The following is a 16,249-nucleotide window of genomic DNA, read 5'->3' on the forward strand; positions in this document are numbered from 1 at the left end:
CAGTGGAAAGCCTGCTTCTCCCTCTGTCACTCCCCCTGCTTGTGTTCCCTCTCTCTTGCGGTCTCTCTCTGTCAAATAAAATCTTTAAAAAAAATTATTTTAAGACAAACTTTACTCAATATGTAACTTCTATTTTAATATGTGAGAAAATGTATTTGAAAAAGGACTTTAAGCTTAAACTAAATTTCACTGAAATTTGCAGGTTTTGGAGGCATTTGCCGGTTCTTTGATTCAGAGGAATGTTTTGATGAGAAGGGATATCCCCAATCTAACAAAATACCAGATAATTTTGGCAAGAGATCAATTTAGGAAAAACCCATCTCCAAATATTGTGGTAGGTATATTTAAATTAATTTTGAAGAGAGGTTAAGTTTTTGTTTAGATCCAAGATAAAATGTAAATAATGATTTTTTTTGGATATATATTAGCTCATCAAGAATTCACATATTATCTATATAGTTTATAAAAAGCATGAAAAAGTCTAGCAAAAATATGCTTTAATGCTTTGAATTAAGATAATTTTATCTTCTAACTTTTAATAAAGACTTGTATTTTAGTTCATTTCTGTTAGTGCCATGAGGGGGGTAGAATATAACTTTTATAACTAGTCTTAACTCTTGATACTAGAGGCTGGAGGAAGCATCAGAGTAAGCCTCTTATTTCCAATCTTCCTAGGAAAAAACAGTAGATGGATAGGAAGAAACCCATCAAGGTAGGTCCAAAGTCAGAAGAGATGCTCACAAGCAAAAAAGCACTGAGTCATTCTTTGAACTGAGAGATAATGCATTTGCAAAAGAAAAGAGGCAATTGAATGAAGGTATGAAGGAGTCAGTGTACAAACCAATGTAGCTGAGGTAAAAGATTAAGAAAGTCAGATATGATAGTTAATCTAGGCTGTAAGCACATAAGAGTAGCTTTAAATGTTACACCGAGAAATGTAGACTTTATTTGTAGTATCTAGGGAACCACTAAGGGAACCTTTTCTGTAAAATTAGAGTATATTATACTAAACTTTAATAAAGTGTTTTAATTTCTGCTAGTCATTAAAGGTTCATTGAAATTTTAGGTATTAAATCTAAACCTTCTGAACTTGATCTTACTGATGAGAGTTTGTATTTTGCAGAGAGGTGGTTTAGGTAATTGCGGTGCCATTTTAGGGCATTTATCACTACCCTGCAGACATTTAAAATAACTATTACTGAAATTAAATGCTACTAAAGATGTAAGGTAGAGAATAATATAGTCTTTATCTTTAATAAAGGAAAATAATTAAAACTTATTCTCAGTGGTCTCTTTTAAAAATTATCCTATCATAGGGTGCCTGGGTGGCTCAGTGGGTTAAAGCCTCTGCCTTTGGCTCAGGTCATGATCCCGGGGTCCTGGGATCGAGCCCCACATCGGGCTCTCTGCACAACGGGGAGCCCGCTTCCCCCTCTCTCTCTGCCTTTCTGCCTACTTGTGATCTCTGTCTGTCAAATAAATAAATAAAATATTAAAAAAATAAAAATAAATAAAAATAAAAATTATCCTACCATATAGTTATACTTGCTGTATGCTCTCATAAAAGGAATATGTAGGGGCGCCTGGGTGGCTCAGTTTTTAAGTATCTACTTTCGGCTGAGGTCATGATTCCAGGGTCCTGAGATCCAGTCCTGCATCCAGCTCCCTGCTTAGCGGGAAACCTGCTTCTCCCTCTTCCTCTGCCCCTGCTTGTGTTCCCTCTCTCACTGTGTTTCTCTCTGTTCGATAAATAAATAAAATCTAAAAAAAAAAAAAAAAAGACTAGGTATTTCCTTGAGAGTAGTGGTTAAAAGCACAAGGACCCTGAGCCAGATTTCATGGGTTCAAATACTGGCTTTACAGCTTTCTCGTGTATAAAATGGGCAAAACCATAGAACCTACCTCCCAGGTATTAGGATTAAGTGAATTTGTGTAAGTAATGTGCTTAGAACAGTGTCTGGTCCTAAGACAGTGTCAAATGTTATTGATGTTAAGTGTTAGTGTTAAACTGTCTAATTAAATTTTGTTCTGGTGCCAGTAACATTTATAAGCATAGGCCATTATGTGACTTATTTTCCATTGTATCCCAAATATCTGTCTCTGTGCTTGATATGTAGTAGGTACTTGTTAGTTTTGAAAGAAAAAAGGAATCTGTATATACTGCTAATAATTTACCTAGAAAGAGAAAAAATATATGACAAGTTATTTCTCTCTATCACTTATTCTCTTTAAAATGTAAATTTTGTATTGAGTTAAAGAAAAAATAAAGAGGGACAAATTTTATATGGAAAATACACTGGCACTATGTCCTATGACATTCAGTAGGTGGACCTTCAATAGAGTGTAAGTTTCACACACAACATGTATCTTTAGTTCTTCCTCTGGTTAAATTCGATATGTGCTTTTTTTTTCCCTAGGGAATACAACAAGGCATAATTGAGGGAGAGTTTGCTATTTGTATTAGTTTATATCATGGTTATGAATTATTGCAGCAAATGGGAATGAGATCGTTATATTTCTTCCTTTGTGGAATTATGGATGGAACTAAAGGTAAATTATATGAAATTATTTAAGGGAGTAATGACATATTATTATTTTGGTTAAACATGTGTTGAACAGTTTGGGTTACTTAAAGATGCTTTATTTTAACAAGGAATAAAATAAGGGTGCCTGGCTGACTTAGTCAGTAGTGTGTAGCTCTTGATCTCGGGATCATGAAGTTGAGCCCTCCTTTGGGCCTAGAGATTATTTAAAAAAACAAAAACAAACAGAACAATTACAAAAACAACAAAAAGCTATTAAATAGTTATGTAAAAAATGATTATGCCTTTTTGTTTTTGCTAAATTGGTGATAAAAAGCAAGCAATTCATTAATACAAATGTGAACATGGAGCTGGAAATAGTTGCTGGCTTTCATGTTTGAATTAGAAAATTTTATATTTATTGCTAAACTGTAATTTCTTTTTAATAAATAATTTTGATTAATTTTGCTATTATATTTATTAATTTGGAAAATCTTTTCCTAATTTCTGAAGGAATGACTCGGACAAAAAATGAACTTGGCCGAAATGAGGACTTCATGAAACTCTATAATCATCTAGAGTGCATGTTTGCACATACACGTGGCACTTCAGCAAATGGCTTTTCTACTATCCAAAAAGGTGTGGTTTTTCTTTTAAAATTTTGTATTATTTCTCTTTATCAGATTGATTTTGAAATTTTGCTCCATCGAGCCATGTATCTATCATTACTTCTTTCTATAGCAACAGGGCTATTAAATGCTTAAAGATTTTATTCTTTAAGTTACGATAAATATATATTCCAAATATATATTTAAACTTTAAATATATACTAGATGTTAATAGTAGTTGGTACTATTAGTGAAAATTCTCAGAACTACCAAAAACTGATTTATAACTTAACTAAATACATACTTTTCCCTTCTACTTTGCTGCTGATTTCATTTGGATTCTCTTTCAGAATGAAATTATAATAAAAATTCACGGGCGCTTGGGTGGCTTAGTCAGTTGAGCATCTTATTCTTGATTTCCGTTTAGGTCATGATCTCAGGATTGTAGGATTGAGCCCCATGCTGGGCTTCATACTCAGTGGAGAATCTGCTGGAGATTCTCTCCCTTACTCTCTCTCTCTCCCCCCCTAAAATAAGTAAATAGATAAGTCTCTAAAGAAAAATTCAAAGTTTATTTTATGGTAGGGCTTATGTGCCACACAGATGCTACTTACTTAAATGAATAGAAAAAAAGTCAAATCTATTTTGAAGATTTTATTTATTTGAGAAAAAAAGAGCATGAGCATGAGTTGGGGGAGAAGCAGACTCCCCACTGAGCAGAGAGCCAGCCAGTCCTTGTTCCCAGGACCCTGAGATCATGATCTGAGCCGAAGGCAAATGCTTAACTAACTGAGCCACCCAGGCATTCCAACAAATCCATTTTTTTTTTTAAAGATTTTGTTTATTTATTTGACAGAGAGAGAGAGATCACAAGTAGGCAGAGAGGCAGGCAGAGGGAGAGGAGGGAAGCAGGCTCCCTGCTAAGCAGAGAGCCTGATGTGGGGCTCATTTCCAGGACCTTGAGATCATGACCTTAGCTGAAGGCAGAGGCTTAACCCACTGAGCCACCCAGGTGCCCCCAACAAATCTATTTTGAAAAGGATAATTAAAATACATTAATGTAATTAAATGGAAAATATATAACAATTTTTTGGTGGTTTTGTTTTTGTTGTAGGAGATAAAGATAAAAAATTTTTTTATAGTCATCCAAAGTTAAAGAAATTAGAAGAAATTGTAGTTGAACACTTCAAGTCATGGAATGGTAAGTCATGTTTGTAGCTTCAAGGCAAGACAAAGCTACTGAAAGAGCTTTATGGTCACACTTTATGGAGAAGATAGGCTTTTCATTACTCTGGATAATAAACCTAAAAAAGAAGCTTTAATAAATTTTGGGAGAGTGGGACAAGGGAAATAAATGGTCAAAAAGCTAAGAATAAAGTAGTCCATGAAAAAGAAAATTAAGTCTGGAAAAATAGAAGGCAAGCAGACAGTAAAGCAATATATAATATAATGGTGGGGAAAAGTAAAATGGGTAAGGAGATACTCATGGAGGAGTGCTATTTTATATAGGGTGTTAGGGAAAGCCTGTCTCTAGGGTGATATTTGAGCTGTTACTTGATGGAAGTGAGGGAGCAAGCCTTGTGGATTTTTAGGGGTTGATCATACCAGGCAGAGAGAATAGAAGATTCAAAGTCCCTGAGGCAGTGGGGTGTTTGATATGATTAAGGATCAGTAAACAAACAATGCCACTGGAGTAGTATAATGAGGGCAAGATTGGTCTAGGCGAAGATTGAAGAGGTAGCCAGGGACCAGATCATATATGGCTTATTGGCCAAGTCAAGACTTTGGTTTTTATTCTATAAATGTTTATGCTTTGTGAAATCATTATAGGGACATTTAGAGCAGTAGAGTGATGTTATCTGACTTACATTTTTAAAAGATCACTCTGGTAGCTTTTGCAGAGTATCAACATTAGCCACTTAGGAGACTATAGTCATAGTTTAAGAAGATAACAGTTGATGGTAGCTTGTACCAAGAAAGTAGTAGTGGAGATTCTAAGTGATTATAGATTCTAGAGATATTTTGAATTTGGAGCCAACAGTATTTGCTGATAGATTAGACATAGAATATGAAGGAAAAAAAAGAAACCTATGAGTGTGTGTGTGTGTGTGTTTTGAATAATTACATGAACCAAGAAGAAATTAAGAACAGCATACAGAAGAAAGAGCAAACAGATTTAGATGCTTTTGACAGATCTGGGTGGAGATGTGTAAGCATTGAATAAGTGAATCTGGATCTCAGAAGAATGGTCTTGGCTTTTTTTTTTGCTTTTTTTTTTTTTTAAATTGGAGAGAGAGAGAGATTGAGAAAGTGAGCACAAGTGGGGGAGTGGCAGGCAGAAGGAGAAGCAAGCTCCCCACTGAGAAAGAAGCCTGATGTGGGACTTGATCCCAGGACCTTAGTATCATCACCTGAGTGAAATGCAGCCGCTTAATCGGCTGAGCCACCCATGTGTCCCCAGGCTATTTTTAATCTCTTCACATATATATGAATAAATTTTGAAATCACAGCATAAAGATAATATTTAAAGTTTTAGGAATGATTATGATCACATTACCAGGAATACAGTTTAGAGATGAGAGGACCCAGAATGTAGTCCTGAAGAATACCAAATTTACAGTTTAGAGGAGGGGTACCTGGCTGGTTTACTTGGTTGAGCATGTGACTCTTGGTCTTGGGGTTGTGAGCTTAAGCCCCACCTTGGGTGTAGGGGTTACTTAAAAATGAAGTCTAAAAAAAAAAAAAGAAGAAGAATAAGAAGACAAAGAGGAAAAATCCACCAAAGAGGTTAAGAAAGATGGATAAGTGAATGGCAGAGAAGCTTAGGAAAGAGACTATTTCAGTAGGAAGGTGTGGACTGGGTTAGATGCTGCTGAGACGTGTGGTAAAATGAACTAAAAAGTGATCATCGATTTGACAATATGGAAGTTATTGAGACTTTGGTAGAGGACCTTCAGTAGAATGGAGGTAGAAATGCAGGCTGTAGCCAGTTGAAGGTGATAGGGTTTGCATTGAAAGTAGCACTTGGTCAGGAGTTGGTCAGATGCAGAGGCTTGATAATTCAAAGGAGGTTTATCTAGAATAATTTTTGCAACAGCTCTTGCTCTTTCCTTAGATATTGTGAATCAACTTTACATATATTAAATCATTTAATTTGTAGGGTTGTTATGAAGACTAAATAAGTTAATATAGAAAATGCTTAGTGCAGTCCCTGGCATGCACATAAAGATTAATTAATAGATATCATAGGAAAGCTTTAAAATAAAACAGGCAAAAAATCCATACAACTTTCAATTATTAACCAATTGCCATGTGCAATTGGTGTGTGCAATTATTAACCAATTGCTATAGGCAAGTCCATATACTTTATATTCCATTCATTTTAGATATGAAGAAATTAAAGCTTAACAGGATTAACTGTCATGGTTACACATCCCCCAGAGAGTTAAGTGGCCCACCTTCAAAGATCATGTTCTTACTTGTGTGTTCTGCTGCCTCCCAAGCACAGAGACCTTGAGATCAGCTTTGTGATTGACTATAGGAGGTATTCTATAGTTATCCTTGGAGAATTTGAAAATATCATAGGTTCAGGGGCAGAATCCCATGGCCTGGATTGAGAGAGTGCCTTTAGTGGACAAAAAGAAAAGGGAATATTTATGAAATCAGTGGGAGCACTACAGTTCTGGGATTCTGACTTAGAAGGTAAAGGAGAATAACTGGCATCATACATGAATTAGACTGGTTAAAAATGACTCAGGTAATTTTTATTTGATTTGTTTAGGATTTTATTATGACAGCCAATGAGACATAGGAAGCTAAGGGTATTAAAATTACTAGGAGGAAAACCAGCAAAGTTTTAAGATATCTGAAATTACTTTTTTTTTGAAACAAATTCATTCGTATAAGTTTCAGGGTTGTCTTGAAATAACTCTTGGGTATATGCTTTAAAAAAAAGTTGTAATTGAAGTATTTTTTGGTTCTATAGCTCAAAACACCTCTGAAAAGAAATGTGATGAGACCAGGGTTATGATCTTCTCTTCATTTCGAGATAGTGTTCAAGAAATTGCAGAAATGCTTTTACAGCATCAACCAGTTATTAGAGTGATGACTTTTGTTGGCCATGCCTCAGGGAAAAGCGTGAAGGGATTTACCCAGAAGGAGCAACTGGAGGTAATTACTTTTGGAGATGATGAAGACTAAAATAAAATTGGTTTTAGCTTTGTACGTATGCCTCTTTTGTTTTAACTCATTGCTCAATCAGCTACTTCTTAAAAATAATTTTATAGTAGTATACATAAAAATAAACATAGGCATATTTTGAAAGATCAAAGAGTGCTTTGTGGTTTTGAGACTTTTTTTCATGTAAGATAATGTACAGTGGTTAAGCAGAATGTCTCTGAAATCATACTACTTAGATTGGAATCCTGGCCCTACCACTTAAAAGTTTCTTTACTTCTTGTGCCTCAGTTTTCCTTATCTGTAAATATAGTTCTTGTAGTTGTTGTGAGCATTAAATGAAATCATACTTTAGAGCCTTCAGTAAATGTTTACTTTTTTTAAAGTCATGTTTGTTATATATTCTAAAGAAATAATGTACTTATTTCTTTTTTCTATTATTTAAAAATCTGAATTTAAAAATGTCATTGGTGAGCTGCCTGAGTGGCTCCGTTGGTTAAGTGTCTGATTTTTGATCTCACTTCAGGTATCAGTTTCAGGGTCCTGAGTTCAAGCTCTGCATTGGGCACCATGCTGGGTATGGAGCAAAAAAGAAAGAAAGAAACATGTAAAAATATGGCCAGTTGTGCCGGGGTGGCTCAGTCTGTTAAGCTTCTGACTCTTGATTTTGGTTCAGATTATGGTCTCAGAGTCATGAGATCGAGCCCTATGTCAGGTTTTGTGCTGGGCATGGAGTGTCTCTTTCCCTCTACCACTGTGTCCACTCCCCTCAACCCCATGTGCTCTCTTAAAAAAAAAAAAGAAAAAAATTTATTCATTTAAGCTCTGAATAAGAGTCATAAGTTTTCTAAGGGCTGTTTTTTTTTTTTTTTTTTTTTGGGGTGTGGAAATTTTAGACTTGATTTTTTAAAACTGTATACAAGTTTTTGAAGGTTAGCTGTAGTCTACATTTGAATAGTCACTGACAATTAGGTGTGTCTTTAATATCTAATTACTTTTGACAGATCTTGATTTTGTAAACATTAGTAAGAAGAATCCTGTTGTTTAAGTGTCTTTTATACCAGTCCTCATTGCACTTAGAAGAGTCTGTTTAAGCTGACTATATCTGGTGAGGACAGTTTAAGAGGTCTTCCTGGGTCAGAAAAAGAATACCTTTACCCAACTCAAATCTGATTATATGTATTTTAAAAGGTTTGGATATCTAGCAGGTTATTATTACTACTTCTAACATTTATATTTAAATGAAAAATGAAGTGGATTTTTGTCTGGGGTGTTAAGCATTTTGAGATACTAATAGTACCCAACCTAATCTCTGGCCAGTTTTGATATTACCTAAAATCATTATTTCCTGAGTTTGTCAGGTACCATAAGAAACCTTATTGATTTTATATTGACTTTGTCCTTTCCTCACTTATATCAGTAATATTTTTATGTAGGCCAGAGTAACAACCCTTTTTATTATTCCTGCAATAATTGCTTTCCTTAGAGGAGTTTTATTCTAAAATAAGCTTTTGTGCAAATAGTTGTACTTAAATTATTCACTTATTTAGAAAAAGGAGATGACGTCAGGGAGGAAGTAGAAGCCAGATCCTTTAGAACTTTATAAGTCATTTCCATTTTTTATAAAAAAAAGTTTTTCTTTACATTTCAGTTAACATAGAGTGTAATAGTAGTTTCACAATATAGTGATTCAACACTTCCATACAACACCCAGTGCTTGTCACACAAGTGCCTTTCTTAATCCCCATCACTTACTTTAGCCATCCCCCTACCTGCCTCCCCTCTGGTAACCATCTCTTCTCTATAGTTAAGAGTCTGTTTCTTGGTTTGCCTCTTTTTCCCCCGCCCCCTTTGGTCATTTTTGTTTTGTTTTGTTTTGAAAGATTTAATTTATTTATTTGAGAGAGAGTGAGAGCAAGCTGGGGGAGGGAGAAGGATAAGCAGAGTCCTCACTGAACATGGATCCCAATGTAGGGGTCAGTCTGAGGACCCTGAGATCATGACCTGAGCCCAAATCAAGAGTCAGACATTTAATCTACTAAACCACCCAGACACTCCTCATTTTTGTTTCTTAAATTCCACATATGAGTGAAATCATAATGGTATATGTCTTTCTCTGACTTATTTCACATAGCATAATACTCTTTAGCTCCATCCATGTCCATACAAATGGAAAGATTTCATTCTCTTTTATGGATGACTAATATTCCATTTTATGTATATATGACCTCTTATTTATCCATTCGTCAGTCAATAGACACGGGCTGTTTCCATAATTTGGTTATTACAGTTAATGTGCTATAAACATAAACATGTATCCCTTTGAATTAGTGTTATTGTATTCTTTGGGTAAATACCTAGTAGTACAATTGCTGGATCATAGGGTAGTTCTATTTTTAACTTTTTGGGGAACCTCCATACCATTTTCCACAGTGGCTATACCAGTTTGCATTCCCACCAACAGTGCACCAGTGTTCCTTTTTCTCCCCATCCTGGTCAGTAACTGTTGTCTCTTGTGTTGTTGACTTTAGCCATTCTGACAGTTGTAAGGTGCTGTCTCATTGTAGTTTTGGCTTGTATTTTCTTTTCTTTTTTTTTTTTTTTTAAAGATTTTTATTTATTTGACAGATCACAAGTAGGCAGAGAGGCAGGCAGAGAGAGAGAGGAGGAGGAGGCAGGCTACCTGCTGAGCAGAGAGCCCAATGTGAGGCTCGATCCCAGGACCCTGGGATCATGACCTGAGCCGAAGGCAGAGGCTTTAACCCACTGAGCCACCCAGGTGCCCCAGTATTTTCTTTTTTTTTTAAAGATTTTATTTATTTATTTGACAGAGCGAGAGACATAAGCAGACAGAGCAACAGAGGGAGAGAGAGAAGCAGGCTCCCCACTGAGCAGGGAGCCCCATGTGGGGCTTGATCCCAGGACACTGGGATGATGACCTGAGCCGAAGGCATTCACTTAACTAACTAACCCACCCAGGCACCCCTGATTTGTATTTTTCTGATGGTCAGTGATGTTGAGCATCTTTTCAAGTATCTGTTAGCCATTTTGATGTCTTCTTTTGACATGTCTATTCATGTTTTCTGCCCATTTTTATTTTATTTTATTTTATTTTAAAGATTTTATTTATTTATTTGACAGAAATCACAAGTAGGCAGAGAGGCAGGCACAGAGAGAGGGTGAGGCAGGCTCCCCGCCGAGCAGAGAATCCGATGCGGGGCTCGATCCCAGGACCCTGGGATCATGACCTGAGCCGAAGGCAGAGGCTTTAACCCACTGAGCCACCCAGGTGCCCCATTCTGCCCATTTTTAAATTGGGTTGTTCATTTTTTGGATGTTGAGTTTTCCGTTTCTTATGTATTTTGGGTACTAACTGTTTATCACATCATACCTTCCCTCATTCTGTAAGTTGCCTTTTAGTTTTGTTGATTGTTTCCTTTGCTATGTAGAAGCTTTTTATTTTGATGTACTCCCAATAGTTTATTTTTGCTTTTATTTCCCTTGCCTCAGAAGAAGTTGCTATAGCCAGTGTCAAAGAGGATATTGCCTATATTCTCCTCTTAATTTCACATCCATTTTGAATTTGTTTTTGTGTGTGGTATAAAAAGTAGTCCAGTTTTCCCAACATCATTTGTTGAAAAGATTGTCTTTTTCCTGTTGGATATTCTTTACTGCTTTGTCAAATATTAATTGACCATATAGTTGTGGGCTTATTTCTGGGTTTTCCATTCTGTTCCACTGATCTCTTGTCTGTTTCTGTGCCAGTACCATACTGTTTTGATCACTACAACTTGGTAATATAACTTGAAGTACAGAATTGTGATACATCCAACTTTACTTTTCTTTTTCAAGATTGCTTTGGCTATTCAGGATCTTTTGCTCTTCCATACAGATTGTAGGGTTGTTCGTTATAGCCCTGTGAAAAATGCTATTGGTATTTTTTAGGGATTACATTAAATGTATAGATTGCTTTGGGTAGTATAGACATTTTAACAATCTTTGTTCTTCTAATCTAAGAGCATGGAATTTTTTCTATTTCTTTGTGTCAGCTTCAGTTTATTTCATCAGCATTTTATAGTTTTCAGAGTACAGGTCTTCTTTTCACCTCTTTTGTTAGATCTATCCTTTGGTATCTTATGGTTTTTGCTGCAATTATAAATGGGACTGATTCCTTAATTTCTCTTTTTGCTGCTTCATTACTGGTGTATGGAAATGCAACAGATTTCTGTATATTGATTTTGTATTCTACAACTTTGCTGAAATTATTTATCAGTTCTAGCAGTTTTTTAGTGCAGGCTTTGGTATTTCTGTATAGAATATCATGTTCTCTGCAAGTAGTTTAAATTTGACTTCTTCCTTGCCAGTTTGGATGCCTTATATTTTTTGTTGTTGTTGTTACACATCCGATTTGTGAGGCTAGTATGTTAAATAACAGAGGCAAAAGTGGACATCCCTGTTTGTTCCTGACCATAGAGGAAAAGCTCTCAATTTTTCCCCATTCAGGATAATATTAGTTGTGGGTTTTTCATAGATGGCATTTGTTATGTTGAGGTATATTTCCTTTAAACCTCTGTTGTTGAGGGTTTTTATCATCAATGGGTGCTGTAGTTTGTCTCTTTTGTCAAATCCTTTTCTGCATCTATTGAAAGGATCATATGGTTCTTATCCTTTCTTTCACTAATATGTATCATTTGGTTGATTTGCAAATATTGAAACACCCTTGAACCCCGGGAATAAATCCCACTTGGTCATGGTTAATGATTATTATTATTTTTTAAGATTTTTATTTATTTATTTGACAGACAGAGATTACAAGTAGGCAGAGAGGCAGGCCGAGAGAGAGGGGGGGAAGGAGGCTCTCCACTGGGCAGAGGGCCTGACGTGGGGCTCGATCCCAGGATCGAAGGCAGAGGCTTTAACCCACTGAGTCACCCAGGCACCCTGGTTAATGATTATTTTTAATGTATATTTGGATCTGGTTTGCTAATATTTTATCAAGAATTTTTGCATCCATGTTCATCAGGAATATTGACCTGTTGTTCTCTTTTTTAGTGGTCTTTAGTTTTAGTATCAGTGTAATGCTGGCCTCATAAAATGAATTTGCAAGTTCTCCTTCCTTTTCTATATTTTGGAATAGTTTGAGGAGAATAGGTATTCAGTCTTCTTTAAATGTTCGGTAGAGTTTGCCCATGAAGTCATCTGGCCCTGAACTTTTGTATCTTGGGAGATTTTTTTTTTTTTTAAAGATTGATTGATTTATTTATATTTTTATAGATTTTATTTATTTATTTGACATACAGAGATCACAAGTAGACAGACAGTCAGAGAGAGAGGAGGAAGCAGGCTCCCTGCTGAGCAGAGAGCCCGATGTGGGGCTCAATCCCAGGACCCTGGGATCATGACCTGAGCTTAAGGCAGAAGCTTTAACCCACTGAGCCACCCAGGCGCCGCAAGATTTATTTATTTATTTGAGAGAGAGGGAGAAACACAGGGAGAGAGGGAACACAGGCAGGGGGAGTAGGAGTGGGAGAAGCAGGCTCACGAAGCAGGGAGCCTGATGTGGGGCTTGATCCCAGGACCCTGGGTCAAAGGCAGATGCTTAACACCTGAGGAACCCAGGTGCCCCATCTTCAGAGATTTTTGAATACTGATTCCGTTTCTTTGCTGGTTATCAGTCTGTTCAAGTTTTCTATTTCTTTCTGTTTCAGTTTTGGGTACTTGATATTTTTTTAGGAATTTATCTATTTCTTCCAAGTTGTCCAATTTGTTGGCATATAGTTTTGCATAATACTATCTTGTAATTATTTGTATTTCTGTGGTGTTGGTCATTATTTCTCCTCTTCTATTCATGATTTATTTGGGTCCTTTCTCTTTTCTTTTTGATAAGTGTGGCTAGAGCTTTATTACTTTTATTGATTTTTTTTTTCCCCCCAAAGAACCAGCTCCTGGTTTCATCGATCTATTCTATTATCTCTTTGTGTTTTTGTTGTTGTTGTTTTAGTTTCTATATCATTTATTTGTGCTCTAATCTTTATTATTTCTTTCCTCCTGCTGGTGGGCTTCTTTTGTTGTTCTTTTTCTAGCTCCTTTAGGTGTAAGGTTGGGTTGTTCATATGAGATTTTTTCTCCTTTTGAGATAGGCCTGTATTGCTATCTACTTTCCTCTTAATGACTGCTTTTGCTGCATCCTGTAGATTTTGGATCATTCATTGTGTCTTCATTTTCATTTGCTTCCATTTTTTAAAAAATTTTAATTTCTTTGATTTCTTCATTGATCCATTCGTTGTTTAGTAGCATGTTGTTTAACCTCCATATATTTGTGGTCTTTCCAAATTTTTTCTTGTGGTTAATTTCTGGTTTTATAACATTGTGGTCAGAAAAGTTTCATTATATGATTTTAATCTTTTTGTATTTGTTGAGGTCTCTTTTTTTTTTTTTAAGACTTAATTTATTTGAGAGAGAAAAAGAGTGTGGGAGAGAGAGCATGAACGGTGTTGGGGAGGGACAGAGAGAGAGAGAGAGAGAGAGAGAGAAGCAGACTCCCTACCGAGCAGGGAGCCCATGTGGATCTCAGTCCCAGGACCCTGGGATCATGACCTGAGGCAAAGGCAGATGTCCCGCCAGCTGAGCCACCTGGGTGCTCCTGTTTGAGGCCTCTTTTGTGATCTAATATGTGATCTGTTCTGGAGAATATTCCATGTACATTTGAAAAGAATGTGTGTTCTGCTGTTTAAGGATAGAATGTTCTGAAAATATTTGTTAATTCCATCTGGTCCAGTGTGTCATTCATAGCCACTTCCTTTTTTATGTTATGTTTAGATGATCTGTCTGGTGATGTAAGTGGGGTGTTTTCATTTTAATAACTTTGGCTTGTATTATGAGTGAGATGGGAAAAGAAGCCCTTGGAGAGTGTGAAGCAGAGTAGGGTCATGACCCTAAAATAGTTTATATTTTATTTTTTTAAAGGTTTTATTTATTTTTTGAGAAAGACATACACAGTGAGAGAGGGAACACAAGCAGGGGAGTGGGAGAAGCAGAGGCAGGCTTCCCACTGAGCAGGGAACCTGATGTGGGGCTCAATCCCAGGACCCTGGGATGATGACCTGAGCTAAAGATAGACCCTTAATAACTGAGGCACCCAGCTGCCCCTCTATTTATATTTTAATAAAAATCACACCGGTTGCTGTCTTAATAAAATATACGAGACCTGGGGTGCAAACAGGAAGACCTATTAGAAGCCTTATTATCAGGCTAAGTCTCATGGTGGCTTAGACTAGAGTGGTAGCAGTGAAAGTTATGAGAAATGGTTGGATTCTGGATATATTTTGAAGGTCAAGCTGAGGGGATTTTTTTTTTGCAAATTAGAGCAGGGTATGAGATTGAGAAGTGTGAAGGATGACTTCAGGAATTTGGCCTGAAAAACTGAAAAGAGCTACTATTAATGAAAATAGATAAGACTTCAAGAAAAGCAGGCTTTGGAGAGAAATATCAGGTGTTTGGTTCTGGATGAGTTAACTTTGGTATGTCTATGGGATTAGTGTTTTTCTGAATATGAAAATTGATGGAGGATTAGTTTATTTCCTCAGTATGTCACAGATACTTTTGAACATTACAATAATAATGAACTAATTTAAAAAAAGTAAAATAAATGAAAACAATGTTCATCGCCAAATTTTTTATTATTAAAGCCAACAAACAGTATTGCTCTGTCATTTCTAAACACCTACTCTTCGGGTGCTTAGTCATTAAGTGTCTGCCTTCAGCTCAGATCATGGGTTAGTCGTTAAGTGTCTGCCTTCAACTCAGATCATGATCCCAGGATCCTGGGATCAAGCCCCATGCCTGGCTCCCTGCACAGTGGGGAACCTGCTTCTCCCTCTCCCATTTACCCTGCTTGTGTTCTCTCTCTTGCTGTCTCTCTCTTTCAAAAACAAACAAACAAACAAACAAACAAAAAAAACCAACAAAATAAACACCTACTCTTAAGTTTGTATTTATGTTATTGTGGGCTAGTGGGCTAGTAATAAACAGTATGTGAACCAAACCAGTAATAAATAGTTTGTGAACTATAGTTTGAGCAGCATTGTTTTATTTTTTTAACTTTTTAAATTTTATCTTCTTAAGATTTTTGTTTATTTGAGAGAGAGAGAAAGAGAGAGAGAGAGTAGGAGCAATGGGGAGGGGTAAAGGAAGAGGGAGAAGCAGACTCCCTGATCAGCAGGGAACAAGATGCCAGACTTGATCCCGGGACCGGTGGATTATGATCAGAGCCGAAGGCAGATGCTTAACCAACTGAGCTATCCAGGTGCCCATGAGTAGCTTTGTTGTAAAAGTAGAGATGTTGAATAAACAATCAAATATATAAATCTTGAAGTTTATTAACATGTGTACCTTATGTTATACATGGGAGATATGCAGGGAAAAATTAGTAATTTCCTAAGGTGGTTTAGAATTGATTTAAATACCTTATTAATAGGGAAAGGAGAGGAGGAACATAGGCTTCATAGGCGAGATATTTGGGAAAGATGAACGGGGCCTTAGAAGAATAGAAGGGAGGTGTGATAGTTTGTAACCAAGTTTGTCTGGCTGTAGTGATGGCTTTTAGTCTCCTCTACTATGATGAGTCGATTTTTTCTGGTTGATGAAAATCCTGTGGAGCGGATTTATGACAATTGAGTTCTTTCTGTTTTTGGACAGATAAAGGGAGAGGAATCTTCTCCCTGCTTTTGCTACTTTTCAAGTGTCGATACAGCTCAAAATAATATATCAAAGCAGCATATTTTGGGGCAGCATGCCCTAAACTCCCACAGTCATATTTTGGGATGGCATTATTTTGCTGCCCTTCACTGGAATGGCAGCATAGAAGGTAAGGTAGGAATTTAGGAGTAATAAAATTTTCACTTTAGAGAGACCTAACAATAAATTTAGGTCTAGGATATGATT

At 36.4% G+C, this 16,249-nt stretch overlaps 1 protein-coding gene across 3 annotated transcripts in view; it reads left to right on the forward strand.

Annotated features, from left to right (window-relative positions):
* FANCM (FA complementation group M) overlaps positions 1-16,249 on the forward strand; it is a 59,474-nt gene that overhangs the window by 11,129 nt on the left and 32,096 nt on the right. For all 3 annotated transcript variants that reach the window (XM_047736305.1, XM_047736304.1, XM_047736306.1), the window contains 5 exons: positions 203-334; positions 2,418-2,550; positions 3,036-3,161; positions 4,245-4,331; positions 7,116-7,300. In XM_047736305.1, the coding sequence (XP_047592261.1) occupies positions 203-334; positions 2,418-2,550; positions 3,036-3,161; positions 4,245-4,331; positions 7,116-7,300 (663 nt within the window). The remainder of the gene's footprint in view (positions 1-202; positions 335-2,417; positions 2,551-3,035; positions 3,162-4,244; positions 4,332-7,115; positions 7,301-16,249) is intronic.

Source organism: Lutra lutra, chromosome 7 (genome assembly GCF_902655055.1).
Source record: "Lutra lutra chromosome 7, mLutLut1.2, whole genome shotgun sequence".
NCBI classification, from domain to species: domain Eukaryota; kingdom Metazoa; phylum Chordata; class Mammalia; order Carnivora; family Mustelidae; genus Lutra; species Lutra lutra.